Consider the following 18,640-nt stretch of genomic DNA (forward strand, 5'->3'; position numbering starts at 1 on the left):
AAGCCAATGAGTTAACGGGATTTCTCATCACTTTGCCAGTTGAATGATGGTTCACATTCCATGTCATTAACTCAGTGATGGATTGACACCAAAAAATATGCTAAATGCGAGGTATAATAGGAAATTGCCTCAATACCTTTTGTAGAATTTTTGGACCCTATAAATCCTTCCTCTAACTACCCTCTCCACAAATTGGACATTGCTTGACATTGGCAAAGGCACTCCTTAATAGTACACAATCATTACAACATACATGAATTTCAGTGTGGACCATACCAAGCTTGGAAAGTATTCTTTGAGCATAACTTCTTCTTGTGGGGGCATAAAATTATTTGTTAAGAGCATCTTCTTTAATAACCAGAGTAGGATATTTATACTATTATTGCTCCATCTATATGTTGTTTGCAAGTGGAGGATTTCCAAGCATGCCTACAAAGTTTACTTTGCACCCTCGTACAAAAGTGTGTTAGCCTCCTTGTGTAACACATCCTCTCTTTTGTGTGTTTCAAAGTTAAATGCCTCTTCCTCACCGTCGCTTTGAAAAAGTGAGTGATCATCTCCTCCATGACATCCTCCTCCTCTATCTCATGTGGAGGAAATTTTTGGTAATTCAAATGTATTGAACATGCTCCACTTTCCAAGTTCTTCCCTAAGTTTCCCCTAATGACAAAATAATGAGGCATATTGTGTAGTAGTCGTGCACAAATATTCATGCCCAACTCATCCTAATGAACCATATTTAAAAATGACACTCAACATTACATATGGCAAACCATGAGTTTACATTTCAAGGCATAAGTTTATATACCAACAGGGGAATTCGCTTGCAACATTAAGTTGGCTTGCATTGGTTCAAAAGATCCCCATTTCGTAATATGCTCCACTGTCACTCGTCGTTCATGTACATAAACATTCTCGCATCTTGCACATGAAAAAGGGAGTTTTCTTTGAAAACCACTTCTAGACCTCGAATTAATGGTGACCCATCTTTAACCAGATCTCTACCAGGAACAAAAAGTGTGTAATTAAAAAATTGAATATGAATACATACACTAAATCTACTAGTGTCAATGGTATATGCATAGACTTGCTCTCTGGAATTTACCCAACGTCACTATAAACGTCGTTAAAAACACTAATAACACAAAAAAACTTAGAAGGGAGTCCCTTTAGAGTAGAGTGCACTACAATAATAGAGAAAACCACAAGAGAGAACAAATTATGAAAACACCTATGATCTTAAATATGATAAAATTGTATTAAATCCACAACATAAAATCCATTGATAGTAAATATGTGTCAAAGAGTGGGCTAACAAATAGAACTATAGCTCATACAATATAAAAAAACAAGTCTCCATTGAGAGAAAATTCAAAAAACTCATATCAAATGAAAGATGCAAGAGAAACGTCGTGCAATGAGCTCCCTTGCTTATCAATTATGATGATGATTCCAAAGGTTTCCCACATGGAAATAGCTTCGTTCATAGTTATGGCAGACAAATTTTTATAGTTGGGACTTGCATATGAGCCATTAAGAGATTACTGAGCTTATTGATAGCAGAGGTCATAACTTGAAAACGATAGAGATATGGGTGCTTGAAATTTGTCAAAGAAAGAGTGAGCTAACAAATAGAACTATAGCTCATACAATATAAAAAAATAGCAACTCTCTATTGAGAGAAAATTCAGAAAACTCATATAAAATGAAAGAAGCAAGAACAGCGTCGTGCAATGAACTCCCTTGCCTCTCATTGATGATAATGATTCCAAAGCTTTCCCACATGGAAATAGCTTCGTTCACATTAATGCCAGTTAAAAAAATTATAGTTGGGACTTGCATGTGAGCCATTAAGAGATTACTGAGCTTTTTGATAGCAGAGGTCGTAACTTGAAAACGGTAGAGATATGGGTGCTTGAAATTTGGCCCATGATTTCATGGCTTGATATTGTTATAGCTTATCCATGGCTACCTCAAGAACCTCATAAATCTGTTGTATCTAATGTGCGTTTAAGCTTATGGCGCTAGAACATCATTGGATCTTGTGGATTTAGCCATTCTCTACACAACAAAGTTTCAAGAAAAATCACTCGTGCAATTAAAGAGGACGATGATAATGAGAAAACTAGGGATAAATTTTACAAAATAAACCCACATATTTACACAACAACAACATGCATATTCATTAAAAATTAAGTGTTATCAATTTTTGCACTCATTACTTTTATTACAGTCATATATTATGAGCATATACTTTACACAAAGTTACAGACCAAAAGCTATACTTTAATTTTAAGAGGTTTCAAATTGACATTGAAAAATTGTGGGTGTCCAACCATACCTTCTTCAAAGAGACTTATGAATATAGAGATCCACAAATCTAGCTTGCCAAGTCTTTATGAGAAAAATGTTGAGTTTTAAATATAATAAATAGGACTTTATTCAACTTGAGAGTTTAGAATAAACAACATAAAAGTGATTCCCAACTGTACCTTTGTGTTTTTTGGTGAGACCATATTCTTTTTGGAGGTTCCTAAAAAAGGGTCTTAGAATTCCTTAGAATTTTTCGCACCTCCTTTGTATGATAATTATTGACCCAATTGAAGGAGTTGCATCGACTTCATTTTATCTATGTCTGGTTCAACTTTGTTAAGAACTTGAATTTGTACATTACTAACATGTTGAGTAGAACCACCACTATTATGAGTTGTATGACTTACATCTGCTAATGATGTGTCATTTGTTGGAACGTGTTGGATTCATCAAGTGTATAGCAACAATAGAAAGTCTACCTTTTTAAGCATGCTTTCTACGCATTTCAAATTCTTATGTGCCCATTCCTTAAAAACTTCTTTGACCATTATATCATAGTCTGACTTTACGTTCTTACTTGTCAATTTCAGAGATCTCACAATTGCAGGATATAATGCGTGTCCAATTTGTTGTCCATCACTTGTTTCCAAACAAGCACATGCACTAAAGAAAGTGGTGTATGATGAACATCATCGATTTCTTCCTCCAAATCACCCAAATTATGATCCATCAAAGGCTTCTATAATTGTGATGTGAGAGGTGCAGACTGGGAGGCCATGTGGCATTCACCTCCTACAATGCCATTGGAGGGAAGGTGGAGAGATGGAGAGTGGGAGGAGAGATGGAGGGTGACTCCCATCACAACACCTGTGGGCATGAAAAGGTACTCAATCTTCTATCCTCTACCATATTCGACAGAGTTAAGAATACATCATCTTTTGGATTAAATGCAAACTTTTTAGAATGTGGCATCAATGATTTGGGACCATCTAGTTGGTAAAAAAAACATCTAATTGGTAAAAAAGACACCCACGCAATAAGGGATGACCAAAAGGATATCCGACGTATGAAAAATGCATGGGCTGTTGGAGCTCTATATATGGCTCACTCTACCTAACTTGGTCTCACCTATATATACGTATCTTGTCCTCAATATGAATCAGTCTTTGGGAGTGTACATGATGTGTCTCTTGTCTTGTCTCTTTGTCTCTACATTTGAACATGGTATCAGAGCATCTATGAGGGAAGCATCTATGTCTTCTTGTTAAATTCATGATTATAATTTCATGTCTTACAAGATTGTTCTTTGATTATGTGTTGTCTACATGATTTTATACCTTAACTTGTTGTAATTAGAGTTGTTTCTTAATCGCGTCCTTAAAACCAAAACCAGTGCAAGTGCGTAGATTGTATTGTGCTGGTGAATCCTATCAAAAAAGTTTGTCAAACGGAGTTGTGAGTCAAAAGTTATGACAGTTCAGGCAAACTGCATCTGTAAAACAGCAAAACAGGTTCTTTGTGTGAGCACACAGGTTTTGTCTTCATCAAGTGTCTTTGTGAGCACACAGGTTTCGTCTTCGTCAAGCTTTTTTAGCAACCCGCCCAAATCTAGCTTCTTCGTCAAGCGTTTTTAGCAAACCGCCAAATCTAGCTTTTTCGTCAAGCGTCTACCAATGAATCTTGCGTCCCACATCTCGGATTTTGCTATTTTTAGCAAAGCGACCAATCTAGCTTTTTAATGAATCTTGCGTCCCACGTCTCGCTATTTTGAGGACTCTTTTCTTATTGACGTCTCTTATCTCTTGCAGTCGTCCTTGTCTATGGTGTGCAGATTTTGTGATTTTACCTTATACGTCTTCTCTCAGATAGATATGGCTATGACTGTTCTCGTCAATGGTTTTCCTTCTGGCCAACGTTCTATTCCTTCTTTTCAAGGCCAAGGGTTTCCCGATTGGAAAGCAAAGATGCTGTTAATTCTTGAAGGCGATGAGCTCTCAGATGTTGTTATTGGCAATTCTCTATGTCCGTCTCAGCCTATTATTCCGAATTCTGACAACGTTCTTATCACGGAAGGCCCTGTTTTTGATGCATGGCATCTTGCTTATATGGATTGGCAGAGGCGTGATAAAGCAGCTCGTCGGTATATTCTTTCTGCTCTTAGTGATTCTCTCATGCTTGATGTGTATGACTTTCCTACTTCCCATGACGTATGGGAGTATCTTATAGCAAATTTTCAGAAAAAGTCTGTTACAGAAACACTTTATTTGAGAGGTTTGCTTTCAAAGTTACAGTATGAAGTTGGTACTGCTATGACGGGACATATTGATTCTTTCAAATCTATTATTAATCAACTTGCTGCTGCGGGTGATCCTGTTCCACGAAAGCAACTTATTACAATTCTTCTTGATACAATAAAGGATCCGTCTTATGACAACATTGTTACCATTCTTTCTAACAAGGACGGTCTTGATTTTGACCAAACTTGCATATCTTTGATTGAGTATTCTCAACGTCAACAACGACGTAGCGTTGGTCATGATGCAGTTATGTTTTCACAACAAGAGGAGCCTGAGTCACAACAGTTGAAACGGGCCTTTAATGTGCGAAGGCGTTCTTTTCAACGAGGCAACCGTAGAGGTGGTCGTCGTAGTGGTAGTTTCTCTCGTCTCAAATTTCCTAACAAGCATTGTTCTTACTGCAATAGGAATGGTCATACTGAAGATGACTGTTGGGCACGTCAATATGATGAAGAACACAACATTACCACAAAACAACCACGTTTATCTAGAGATTCTTCTTCTTGTGATTATTGTGGAAAATCTGATCATCCCTCTTCCATGTGCTTTAAGCGTCGATTTGATGTAGATCGAAATCGAGCATATGCAGCCGAGCATCATGATAATGTTATGCCTGAAACAAGTTGTGTTTTATGTTTAGTTCCCCCAGACAGAATACTTCATGTACGTGATGGTTCACTTTTCATTATTGATTCTGGTGCTACAGGAAATATGACATATGAATCTAAGTGGCTACATAACTATCATTCTTTACCTGTTAAGCGTGTTGTTTATCTTGCTGATGATACAACTTGCCAAGTCAAGGGCATTGGAGATTTATATCTTGGCACCTTATCTTCTTCAACTCGAGTTTTACGAGGGGTTTTACATGTCCCAGAACTTCAACGTAATCTTCTTTCAGTTGCAAGACTTGTTGATCTTGGTTTGTTTGTTGGATTCGACCACACCAAATGCCGCATTGAGAAAGATGGACAGATTATTGCGACTGCTTCTCGTAATGGCAATTTGTTTGAGCTCTCTCTTAATGATGCTGTAGCAAATGTTGTCACTGCTCCAGGGGATCATGATTGCAAGATATGGCATCATCGCTTTGTTCATGCTAGTTTCTCAAAGCTTCTTAATCTTCATCGTCAAGGTCTTGTACGCGGAATGGATCTTAAAGCTCATCCTCATATGGGAATCTGTGAGTTTTGTGCTCTTGGCAAACACAATCGTAAACCCTTTCCTCTCTCGAATTCAGTTCATTCTCATGATTTGTTGGATCTTGTTCATACCGACATTTGTGGACCTTTGCCTCCATCAAGAACACAACATCGTTATTTCATTACGTTTATTGATGATTACTCACGGTATACAGTTGTTTTCTTGCTTCAATAAAAATCTGAGGCGTTATCTATTTTTAAGCAATTTCACAAGGCTGCCGAACTTCAAACTGGACGTCGCCTCAAGAAACTTCGCAGCAATAATGGTGGAGAATATGTGTCTCGTGAGTTTGAGAGTTATTGTATGGACCATGGTATTCATCATGAACATACAATTCCATATTCACCTCAATAGAACGGTGTTGCTGAACGTAAGAATCGCACTATTATCAATGCTATACGATGTATGCTGATTCATTCTGGGTTATCTCGTGTCTTCTGGAGTGAAGCTCTCTTGACAGTAGTCTTTGTTCAGAATCATCTTCCTACTACTGCTCCTTCTGGTAAGATACCCATCACAGCATGGACAGGTGATATTCCTTCTGTATCTCATTTTCGAACCTTTGGATGTATTGCTTACATTCATGTTCCTAAAGAAACACGAGCAAAGCTTGATGCTCCTGGCCTTAAAGTTATTTTTATTGGGTATTCTGACACTTCCAAAGGCTACAAATTCTATGACCCGTCCTCCAAGAAAGTGCTTGTGAATCGTGATGCTATATTCAATGAACAGCTTATGGGCCGTACATGGTCCATGGATGATTCTGATGATACTAAATCTTTGCTTCAAGCTTTTCCATTCTTGTGTGATGATGAATCTTCTTCTATAGAGCAAATTTCCTCTTCACAACCATCTAAAGAGCAACTTTCCTCTTCACAACCATTGATTCCGAATGCTGTCATTGATGATGTTGACATTTTTATTGATCTGCCTATTGATTTTGAGCATGGTTCTTGTCATGTTTATGATGAAGATTTTGAGGCTAATGTTTTCTCTACTTCTGAAGATCCAGCCACGTACAGTGATGCTATATGTTCTCCACAAAAGGATCAATGGCAAGAGGCTATGGAAGCAGAGTATGATTCTCTTATCTCTAAAGGTACATGGATACTCACTGAGCTACCTCCTGGCCGTATTGCCATTAAGTGTAAGTGGGTATATAAGACAAAATTTAAAGCAGATGGATCCTTTGACAAATTCAAGGCACGTTTAGTTGCCAAAGGTTATTCTCAAGTTGCTGGCGTTGATTATCACGAAACCTTTTCACCAGTTGTTCGCATTACTAGTATTCGAGTTTTATTGGCATTTGCTGTTCAATTTGACTTAGAAATTCATCAGATGGACGTGCGCACAGCTTTCTTGAATGGAGATTTGAATGAAGAAATTTACATGGAGCAGCCAGAAGGATTTGTTATTGCAGGGAAGGAAGATCTTGTTGCTCGTCTTCATAGGGCTTTATATGGTCTTAAACAAGCTTCACGGGCCTGGTACATTAAGTTTGATCTTTTTCTTACCTCCCATGGTTTTCTCTCTTGCTCTTCTGATCCCAACTTATTTACCAAACACCAAAATGGTAGTTTTGTAATCCTTGCCCTTTATGTGGATGATACAATCCTTGTTTCCAATGATTTGGGATTTCTACACCAAAGTAAGTAGTTGTTATCTTCGGCATTTGATATGGTGGATCTTGGAGAGCTTCACTCGTGTCTTGGCATTCAGATTCAAAGGGATCGCAGTAAAGGTATTTTATTACTTCGACAGTCAAAGTTTATTGAAGATACTATTAAGAAGTTTGGTTTGGAATCTGCATATTCAGCAACTACTCCTTGTCTTGCGAGTTCCATGAAAAACACTTCTGATGGTGGTGGCCAGCTTGTTACAAATCAACCATATGCTAATTTGGTTGGGTGTCTTCAAGTTGTTGGTTTGAACACTCGTCCTGACATTTTGTTTATTGCTAACTATCTCGGGCAACACCTTGCATGTCCTTCTCTTAAGCATTGGTCTTCAGCAAAGCGCGTGTTGAAATACTTGAAAGGCACTATAGATTATGGTTTGGTTTATCAATGACAATTCACATCCGACTCCATTCCATCTCTTTCTCTTTTGGTTTACACAGATGCAGATTGGGCCAGCTCACATTTATCTATGCGATCTACTAGTGGCAATTGTTTCTTCATTAATGGTTGTCTTATTTCTTGGACCAGCAAGAAACAACGTTGTGTTGCAGTTTCTACAACCGAATCTGAATATGTTGCGGCATCACTTGCAGCTCGTGAACTCATTTGGCTTCGACAAGTGTTGACAGATATCGGCCATTCTCCTCTTTCTAGTACACCCTTGCGGTGTGATAATCAGAGTGCTATTAGTCTTGCAAAAGACTATGTCCAACATAACAAGTCAAAACATATTGCTGTGCATTACCATTATGTTCGATACGAAGTACGCAAAGGCACTATCATGATTGAACATTGTCCAAGTGACCAGATGATTGCAGATATTCTTACCAAAGGTCTCAATGAGTCACGCTTCATTCTCTTGCGCTCAGAGCTTGGAGTTGCCTCGGGCTCACTCTTTCTAGATTAGGCTCTTTACTCTTATGGTAGCTTTGTACATATATCGTTGTAATCTTCTAGACACCATGCACTTTGCACACTCCACAATTGCTCACTATGACCTCTTGGTCCTTTTGTATATTTGTACATAGATGCACAATGCACTTTCACATCATTACTTCTGGTTTATATTTTCACATTGCTGTGAGCCCTGACGTGACGGTGGCTCTGAGGGAGCACGTGATGGTGGCTGTGAGGGTGTACGTGAGTGTGTCTGGGACGAGGTATGTCTCCTCGGTGGACGTGGAAGAGGAGAAGCTGCATGCCGTCTCGTCGAACTCGGAGGAATAGACGGCACTGGAGTGCCCTGGATACTCGCGATAGGGGTATAGACACCAGGCAGGGAAGGAGGGGGATAGGCATACATATACTCTGTAAGCTCAACCGGACCAGGTTGGCGCCCAAAGTGATTCATCATCTCCATCAACCAATTGCTGTACGCAAATGGATCGGATGAAGAACCTGGAATATCCATAAAGAACCTGCAACAAACATCATCATGTACATCATGGGCTGTCTCTTGACTCACACATTGTCATTACACAAGTCAATTGCCTGCAAACCATGAAATCTGAAACGCCGCAGTTTTTTGTCTGCAGAAACGCGTGTATACACCCGTCAAAAAACGCGTGTATACACCCGGCCAAAAACGCGTGTATATGCGCGTGAAAAAACTCTGCAGACAGGTTACACGCGCTTCTACACGCGTTCGTACACGCGACCTGCGAAAAAATTTTCTCGAAAAGACCGACCCCCCGACAAAGACAGAATGTCCTTATAAAAGGACCAGCCATTGTCGCCCCTGTCAGGATGCAGCAACCCAATCGTGTGCAAGAAGACAAACCCAAAGAGCAAAGAGCAAAGTAAACAAATCTGACAAAAAGAGACAAGGCACAGGACAAAGTGACTCACCTCTGAAAAAGTGAGTCCTCTCTGCTCCTTCTCTGCTCCCTCCTTCTCCCGTGTGTGTGCTCCTTTCTCTGCTCCCTCCTTGCTGTTGGAAGAGGCGAAAACAGGCGAAAACGCATGCACTGTTGATTTCTAAGTTCAAAATCTATATTTGGGGAAGGCGGGCTATTTTTAGTTTAAATATGCCGCCGCGTTTATGTTCGCGTTTAGGAACGCAGGTATATTCGCGTGTATATGCTTTTAGCTGCGTTGATACACGCATTTTGCAGAAATTAGCTGCGTGAATACATGCGTTTTTTAGGAAGTAGCCGCGTTAATACACGCAAATTTTAGGAGATAGCCGCGTGAATACACGCGATTTTGTGCTTTCATTAAAAATATATAATGAGTTTGAGTTTGTGTTTTCTGATTTGTACACAGGATGTCATCAACCTCTTCAAGCAGTTCTGGGGAAGATGAGACAATGCGTCATCGTAATCGCGATGTGTGGTTGGGACAACGGATCAAATGTATGTGTAATCGATGTCAAGGATGCATTGTACGAGCACGTCGAATTACCTTGAATCACATCTCCATGTATGGAGAATGGAATCAAACAGGTTTAGAGGTGAGTAGATGTAAATTGATGGTATTCAAATGACTCATGGTATCCAAATTAAATTAATAGAGTTGTAACATATAATTTGATAAATTGAAGCAGGATGCAGTACCACACCCTAACATGGTACCCTACGCGTGACGAGAGCACGTAAAGCGTCGACGAGATGATGCTGGAGCTTCGGGATCTATTGTCAGAGATGAGTGGGAAAGGGACGACAATAGCCCTGCACCCCACGAAGTTGTGGAAGAGGAGGTGCTTGATGATATGGTGCGGAATCTTTTTAAGGATGATCCCAAAGGTATGGACGACGATGATATGGAACAAGAGCATCTTTATAAAGCTTCATCGACACCAGTGTTTGAAGGGTGCACATTCTCAGTTTTACGTGCTTCACTTGAACTACTTAATATACAAACAGTTTATGGATGGAGCAATGCAAGTCTTGACGCATTGTTGAAGTAAGCATTCTAACTTATAAATTTGAATTAGTGGTTTAAGGTTTAGGATTTAAGACTAATTATAATTGATGATATTGGATGCAGGCTATTGTCAAACATGCTTCCAAAGGAAAATAGACTACCCACCTCAAGAGACATAGCGAGGCGCTATGTGACATCTCTTGGAGGACTGGATTATGATAAAATACATGCATGCGTCAATGATTGCATTCTCTTTCGTGGGACGCATAAGGAGGCTCTGACATGTCCCACTTGTGGTGAAGCAAGGTACATAACAGATATGAAGAGTTTTGATGTACCTCGTAAAGTCTTGCGACACTTTCCTATAATTCCTCGCATCAAACACATGTTCAAGTGCAAATCCATAGCAGAGCTCATGTCATGGCATTCCTCACATCGATCGGATGATGGCATGTGGAGAATTCCCGCAGACACTCCTGCTTGGAAGCATATTGAAGATGAGTGGCCCAGCTTTAAAACAGAGCCCAGAAACTTGAGACTTGGCCTGGGTATGGATGGAGTGAATCCATTTGGTTTCAAAAGCACCGCATACAGCGTGTGGCCAGTTGTGCTGGTGAATTACAACCTTCCACCATCAATGGCGATCAAGAAGGGACATCTTATGTTATCCCTTCTAATTCCAGGGAAACATAAAGTCAAGCATATGGATGTTTATCTTGAACCACTGATTGATGAGTTGGAGGAACTATGGAGAGGTGTTGCGGTGGTGGACATTAGTAGGCCTCCCTCCTCTCGACACTTCGACTTAAAAGCAGTGTTGATGTGGACAATGCATGACTTTCCAGGATACAGCGATTGTTCTGGTAAGAATTCTAATTACCTCCCTACTCTATTACTATTGGCTATATATATTAATTAGACGGTTTGACTTTATTATTCTAACTTTTATTTATATTTTAACAGGTTTGAAAACATCGGGTAAACATGCATGTCCTGTTTGTGGCCCTTCGTTAGTACATGAGTATGCTGATGGTTTGTGTAAGACTATATTCGATAATCATCATCGATTTCTCCCCTCAGATCATCCTAAATATGTTGCTAGTAAGAGTAACATTCCTCCACAAACACTTCGTGCAAAAGATTGGAAGCGTATTTGGGAGTCTACAACTATTCTTCCTCCAGATGGCATGAACAGGTATAGTGATGTTTTTTCAATCTTGTTTTGTGTAGTCTCTAATTGGATTAAAGGTCACATAGAGCAATCCCTTGTGCAGGTACTCCATTTTTTTCCGGCTGCCATATTGGACCCATCTTAAGATCAACCATCTTCTTGATCCCATGCACATCTTCAAGAATGTGGGATCTGGTATTTGGGAACATATTACTGGTAAACGAGACAATGTTAGCGTACGTGAGGACTTGCGGGTCGCAGGACGTATGCGTCAAGCTTGGCCACGAGAGGTGGGTGGGCACGTTCGTCTTCCGCCTGCACCATGGATTATATCAAAGAAAGAGGAGAAGCAGGTAAAGCAGGCCATCACCACTTTGCGTACTCCCACTGGATGCATGAGATCATTGAAGGGAGCCTTTACAACCACTAAGAAAAGAGGCGTTGAGCAACTATATGGGTTGAAGTCCCACGATTGGCACAAGATGCTTCAAGTAAGTGTTTTCCAAGTCTTGTACGTACGTTGAAATTAAATTTTGTAATGCCATAAACCATAAATGTGCTCTTATGTGCGCAGTTCATACTACCTACTAGCATCGACCATTGTGCGAATAAGAGTTTGAAAAAATGTATTTATAAGATGGGCGAGCTTGTGAGGTATGTAAAACCCATGCTCAGATCACCCTTCATTATACCTTGCAAAATGAACGTGCATGAGGTATAACGTACTATTTATTTATTTTTCAGATATGTTAGTTCCAAAGCAATTGATCCAGCCACGTTGGATGATGCGCGTGTTATGGCAGTGGAGGTGGTTTGTTTGGTAGAGGAGACTTTTCCGCGAACCATTCTCACAAGTCAACTACATCTCATTGTGCATTTAGTGGACGAAATTGCTTTATGTGGTACTGTGCATGCACGTTGGATGTTCTTCCTAGAGCGCTTCATGAAGACCTTAAAAGACTTTGTGAGGCAAAGTGCAAGGCCTGAAGGAAGCATGGCTGAGGGTTGGTTGATACAAGAGTCTCTTGTATATATTTCAGAATTTCTTGGTCAGGTGGACAGCTCTTTGCCACGACTATGGAGCAATGAAGAGGACTTGAGGATGACCTCTATTGTGCCTCAAGGAAAAGGACAGAGTAAAGTAATTGACAGAACATTGATTGATGATCTCAATTTCACTTGTATCCTTAATAGTGATGTGATGAGTAGATGGGTTACAAGATATGAGGATGCAAAGACAAAAAGGCAAGCAGAAAGAGCTCTCTTTCGGAGGCAACATGGCTCTCGGAAGGCGTACCCTAAGCATCTAGCAACACTTCCGAATGATATCCATGTTGATTGGTTGCATGAGGAAATGGAGAGAGCAGAGAGCGACGAGGGGCTGCATATCACGGCGGAAGAATGGGAGTATGCACGAGGATGCATGTCAAAGGTACATAGAACTAATGTTTTGCATTAGTTGTAAGTGATTTGTCTTTAATATTTATTCACATTGCTTACACAAATATTGCTTCTATTTTGGTCCAGTGCACTATGTTCAATGCTATATGGTGTGAAGGCAAGCATTTTCGAACACAAAGAATTGATGAAAAGAGAAATACACAAGATTGTGGTGTCATTAGTAGCTTTGAGGGAGCTAATGGAAAAATGGATGATTATTGTGGCATAATCCAAGACATATTTAGGCTTGACTTTCGTCGCTTCTTTGTGTATGTTTTGGATGTCAAATGGCAAATGAACGTGGTGGAAAAAGGGCCTGATGCAACGATAAAACGCCATGCAAGTGGATATGTAACTATTGACTCTACAAAGTTCTGGCAAACAAAGAAAGATAGGCTTGTATTGCCACAACAATGTGAGCAGGTATGCATTTTTTTACTAATGTGTTTCATGTACATATATATCTAAGCTCGCGTACCCCTTGACTTTTGATATGCTAATTAATTACTGTACTGTGTGTATTTGAGTAGGTTATCTATCTACCAATGGTGCATGACATCAAATGGTGGTACGTCATCCCTATTGCACCACGTTCCAAAGTGATGTATAATACATTCACTGATATGGAGCATATGGAGGATGTAACAAGCCGCAATGAAGATGACGTCGAACATGCCATTGAAGATGTTGTGATCGATGATCAAGAAATAAGAGATGATCGTGATAATGAGGATGAGCATGCCATTTCTCATGATCATGAGAATGACCCTACCATTGAGGATGATGGTGATGTTGATGAGGATGATCAGGACATCGATACCATTATCAATGGAGTACAGAATATCGATAGTGGAATAAATTTAATCGTAGCCTTACCAATTGATCAAATGGATATTGATGTTGATCGTTTGACAAGGATGGATCTTATTGAAGATGAGATCGAACCCTAACCAATCCGTCACTGTATGTTCTAAATTGATGACATTTCTATCATCTCATATGCATGATTTATTTTTGAATATATTTCATTGTTGTAAATGCATGTAGTGGGATTGTGTAATGATGTATACTGTAATGTACTATGAGATGGTTTAAGGAAAATAGTTTTTAATTTTGTTAAGGAATTCAGTTTTTTTTCAGTTTTTCTATGCCATGCGTGTATTAATCCGTGTACAGTGCCGTGTATTTATCCGTGTATAATAGCGAGTATCACCCCGTAAATATTATCGTGTATTTATGTGTGTATTACTGCGTGTATATAAACGCATTTATACACGCGTTGATAAATGCAAATATACATGCGAACTTAAATGCTAAAATACACGCGCCCGATTCTATTCAAATACAAGTGCGACCATACACGCGTTCGTAATTTATCGCGTGTATGAAACGCGTGTATGGCAGCATTGTCTTGTAGTGAGAGCTTTATGTAATATTGCATTCATAAGCTTATGCATTCATGCATTAAGCTTATGCTTATGTATTATTGTATAAAGCTTAATTCATAATGCATTAAGAAATGCTTAATGTATTATTGCATAAGATTTATGTATTATTGCATAAATCTTAATGCATTATTGCATAAAGCTTAATGCATGAAGAATATGCTTAATTCACTATTACATAAGCTTAATGTATTATTGCATTATGCTTAATGCAAAATATGTTAATGCATTATTTCATAAGCTTTATGCAATAATTCACTAATAGTGCATTATGCATAAGCCTATGTATTCTTGCATTAAGTTTAATGAATAATGCATTAATGCATAAGATTATACTTAATTCATTATTTCATTAAGCTTATGACTAAACATTAAGCATAAGATTATGTGTTAACGCATTGAGCATAAGCTTATGTTTTATTTCATTAAGCATAAGCTTACATGTTCTTTTACTAAGTGTAAGCATAAGCTTATGTGTTATTTCATTAAGCATAAGCTTATGTATTATTTCATTAATCTTAATGAATAATGCCTTAATGCATTATTCTCATGCTTAAAGCATTATTGCATAATCTTATACTTAATGCATTATTACATTAAGCATTTTGGCTTAAACTTTACTATTTTTTTAATGTGCCTAGGTTCTTCTCTTTTTTGCCTAGGTCAAATCAATCTTCTCAAAACTCCCTCAACCATGTACAAGATTCTAAAAAGTATAAGAGCTAAGCACTTGACCAAACTCTTTGTAAATTTTTACGCCTTCAGGTGTTGGGGATTATTTCTTGAGGTTTTTTGCCTATGTATATTTCTTAAGCTTAATACATTATGCATAATACATTAATTCCTAATGCATAAGCGTAATGCATTATGCTCATGCATTAAGCTGAATAGCTTTATGCATTAATGCTTAAAGCATTACTGTATTATTCTCACGCATTAATGCTTAATTCATCAATGCATTAAGCATTAATGCATAATGCATAATGCATTAAGCCTATGCTTAATGCATTACACTAATGTTTAATGAATTATGCCTATGCTTAATGCATTAAGCCTTTGTGTTAATTCTTAATGTATTATGAATAAGAATAATATCTCGAGCCTATGCATCAATGCTTAATGCGTAAGCAAGGTATTGAGGCAATTTCCTATTATACCTCGCATTTAGCATATTTTTTGGTGTCAATCCATCACTGAGTTAATGACATGGAATGTGAACCATCATTCAACTGGCAAAGTGATGAGAAATCCCGTTAACTCATTGGCTTGGACTCACACTCAGGATGGATGGCCATAGTGCAAAGATGAGCCCCATAATTTATGGCTTGGATTGGGTATGGATAGGGTGAACCCATTTGGATTGAAGTCTACATCATGGTCCACATGGCCCATTGTTGTTGTGAATTACAATATTCCTCCAATAGAGGTCCATCAAGAAGGGTCATGTGATGCTTGCGTTTCTTGTGCTGCCTCGGAAGCACAAGGTAAAGAATATAAATGTATACGTTGAGCCCATGATTGATGACATCGATAAATTATGGAGATGCCTAAGGGTGCATGATGTTTCTCATCTAGTTTCATGCCGCAATGCAATGGTATCTGGATGTGGACTATGCCTGATTTTCTGGGCTGTACAGAGTGCTCACATATGTCAGACTCATAAATTGATTCTTATCCAAGCATGCGCAAATGATTCATTTATAACTCTAATTTATTGTAATGTCTATTGACTTTACGTTCTTACTTGTCAATTTCAGAGATCTCACAATTGCAGGATATAATGCGTGTCCAATTTGTTGTCCATCACTTGTTTCCAAACAAGCACATGCACTAAAGAAAGTGGTGTATGATGAACATCATCGATTTCTTCCTCCAAATCACCCAAATTATGATCCATCAAAGGCTTCAATAATTGTGATGTGAGAGGTGCAGACTGGGAGGCCATGTGGCATTCACCTCCTACAATGCCATTGGAGGGAAGGTGGAGAGATGGAGAGTGGGACGAGAGATGGAGGGTGACTCCCATCACAACACGTGTGGGCATGAAAAGGTACTCAATCTTCTATCCTCTACCATATTCGACAGAGTTAAGAATACATCATCTTTTGGATTCAATGCAAACTTTTTAGAATGTGGCATCAATGATTTGGGACCATCTAGTTGGTAAAAAAGACATCTAATTGGTAAAAAAGACACCCACGCAATAAGGGATGACCAAAACGATATCCGACGTATGAAAAATGCATGGGCAAGGATAGTCACTAACAAGGCTAGACCATGTAATGTGAACCACTGAGAGACACTAGAAAACCAAGACTCATCTCCCGTCTGTGCCAATCGTTGGTAATTTAACGTATCTATGTGCGCTCATCTCCTGTACTCGCCTAATGTATGTGATGGTCTGAAAGAGAGCATCCACCAACATTGCATTAGAGAAAGGGTTTAGACTAAGAAAAGCACCTTGTTATCTTTAAAAAGTATATTTCATGTCCTACTAGGCTAGAAAACTAGTGTTCATACATCATCTAGTAAAGAAAAGAGGTAGACCTTCCATATACCTTAGTCAAGTTGCCCATAAAATTGGAAAGAATGGGGTTCATACCATCACCAACCAATTAAGTGCACGAACTTTACTAGTGATTTGGATACTCCTATTATATCATGTGTCATGGTAGTGATCTGCTTAATAGAGGAGTGTGCTCTAGTTTAAGGTGAGACCTTCCACCCTAGGTTTTGTTTTCACCTTAGAAGAATGTGCTCTAGTTAAAGGTGAGACCTTCCACCTTAGAGAAATGTTTTAACCTTAGAAGAATGTGCTCTAGTTAAAGGTGACACCTTCCACCCTAGGGTTTTTCTTTAGCCATAGAAGACCAAGGCAAAAACTTAGTTTCTTTTTTAAATGTTTAATTCGATAAACCAGAAAGGTTATACAATGAAAATTCAATTAAAAGAACTAAAAATTTCAATTAATCACTAAGGTAATGCACAAAATTATGTTCCTTTATCCAATGAAAAGATGGAAGAGGCTTTATCCAATGAAAATTCAAGTAAAAGCACTACAAAATTACTAGTTGATGATGTAGGCTTATTTGGGACTAGCGAATGAAGATTTGGAAGAGCCTTCCAAACCGATAATCATGTTGGACTAGCTTTTTGAAGAGCCTTCACAACCGATAATCATGTTTGGTGACTATCTTATTAGGGAGTAGCTTTTTGAAGAGCCTTCAATACACCGATAGTCATGTTTGATGTTTAGATTGGGTCATATTCCTTCCATGTGGGGATGCATTGTCCACCAAGGGGTAGTAGTTCTCTATGATGACCATGGGGTGCCATAGAACGGAGGTTGGAAATGGCACCTTGTCCACCAAGCAGAAACCATCCACTTCTTTGGTTATTTCCACATCACAATAATCATCTTGACATGACATCTTGTCCACCCAGTAGAAGCCATCCACTGCTTCCGTCATTCTCACATCACAACAAGCATCTTGAGCTTCCGCCATCTCCTCACCAATCTCAGACATTTCGATGATGAGACCATCTTCCTCTGTATAATTATCACAACCATCGTTATAAGCTACATCGTTGATTGTATTCACGACGTAGTCTGTGCTGAACTCTTGTGCTTGAGCAGGCTCCTTCTCAATCCCACACATGTCTACACTGAGACCTCCTTCTTCTGTATGATTAACAAAACTGGGGCTATAAGCCGCATCCTTCATGGTATTAACGACGCAATCTGCGCTGATCTCTTCAAGAGCACGGTCCGTAATTTCATCTACACCCATCTGATTTCTTTCATCCACTGATACAAGGCTGACTGTCCCACGTAGCACCTCATCGTCTGGGTTTCGTTGCTCGTCTGTACTAATAGCGGCATCGCTAGTTAGCATGGCTAGGCTCTCAAGAATGGAGCCCTGGTTTGAGCTCGTAGAGGATCTGGTCTCTTCATCTGCAAGATATAATGTTTCAGATGCATCACCGTTATTATATACACTATTACAGGTAAAACCAGAGAGACAGTTATCTGGCGTTTCTTCAACTTGAGCGGGTAGTGCAAGCTGTGTGAAGAGGCTCTCAATAAAGGCCTTATCCATCACGCTGTTAATATTGCGACTGCTGATCTCTTCATTGACGTGCAGACCATCCGACTTCGCCCCTTCTCCTGAAGCGCAACTATCCTCTTCGAGAAGAGAACTACGCACTTCATTTACGTCATCGTAC

The 18,640-nt window shown here is 39.1% G+C and overlaps 1 protein-coding gene across 1 annotated transcript; it reads left to right on the forward strand.

Annotated features, from left to right (window-relative positions):
• Positions 1–12,471: 12,471 nt before the first annotated feature.
• Positions 12,472–17,562, forward strand: LOC147611920 (uncharacterized). Its single transcript, XM_086784146.1, has 4 exons — positions 12,472–12,960; positions 13,056–13,391; positions 13,499–13,688; positions 17,513–17,562. The coding sequence occupies exons 1-4, from the start codon at positions 12,472–12,474 to the stop codon at positions 17,560–17,562; spliced, it is 1,065 nt and encodes a 354-aa protein (XP_086640272.1).
• The last annotated feature ends 1,078 nt before the right edge of the window (positions 17,563–18,640 follow it).

This window comes from Cibotium barometz, chromosome 46 (genome assembly GCF_041138505.1).
Source record: "Cibotium barometz isolate CiBa-2024 chromosome 46, ASM4113850v1, whole genome shotgun sequence".
Lineage (NCBI taxonomy): Eukaryota > Viridiplantae > Streptophyta > Polypodiopsida > Cyatheales > Cibotiaceae > Cibotium > Cibotium barometz.

Excerpts from the sequence above, each read along its gene's own strand:
- LOC147611920 (XM_086784146.1), top strand. The coding sequence starts at position 12,472 with ATGAAGACCTTAAAAGACTTTGTGAGGCAAAGTGCAAGGCCTGAAGGA. Across the intron at positions 12,961-13,055 it reads CACGAGGATGCATGTCAAAG|TGCACTATGTTCAATGCTAT; the intron begins GTACATAGAACT and ends ATTTTGGTCCAG. Across the intron at positions 13,689-17,512 it reads TCAAGAAATAAGAGATGATC|CGAATGAAGATTTGGAAGAG; the intron begins GTGATAATGAGG and ends ATTTGGGACTAG.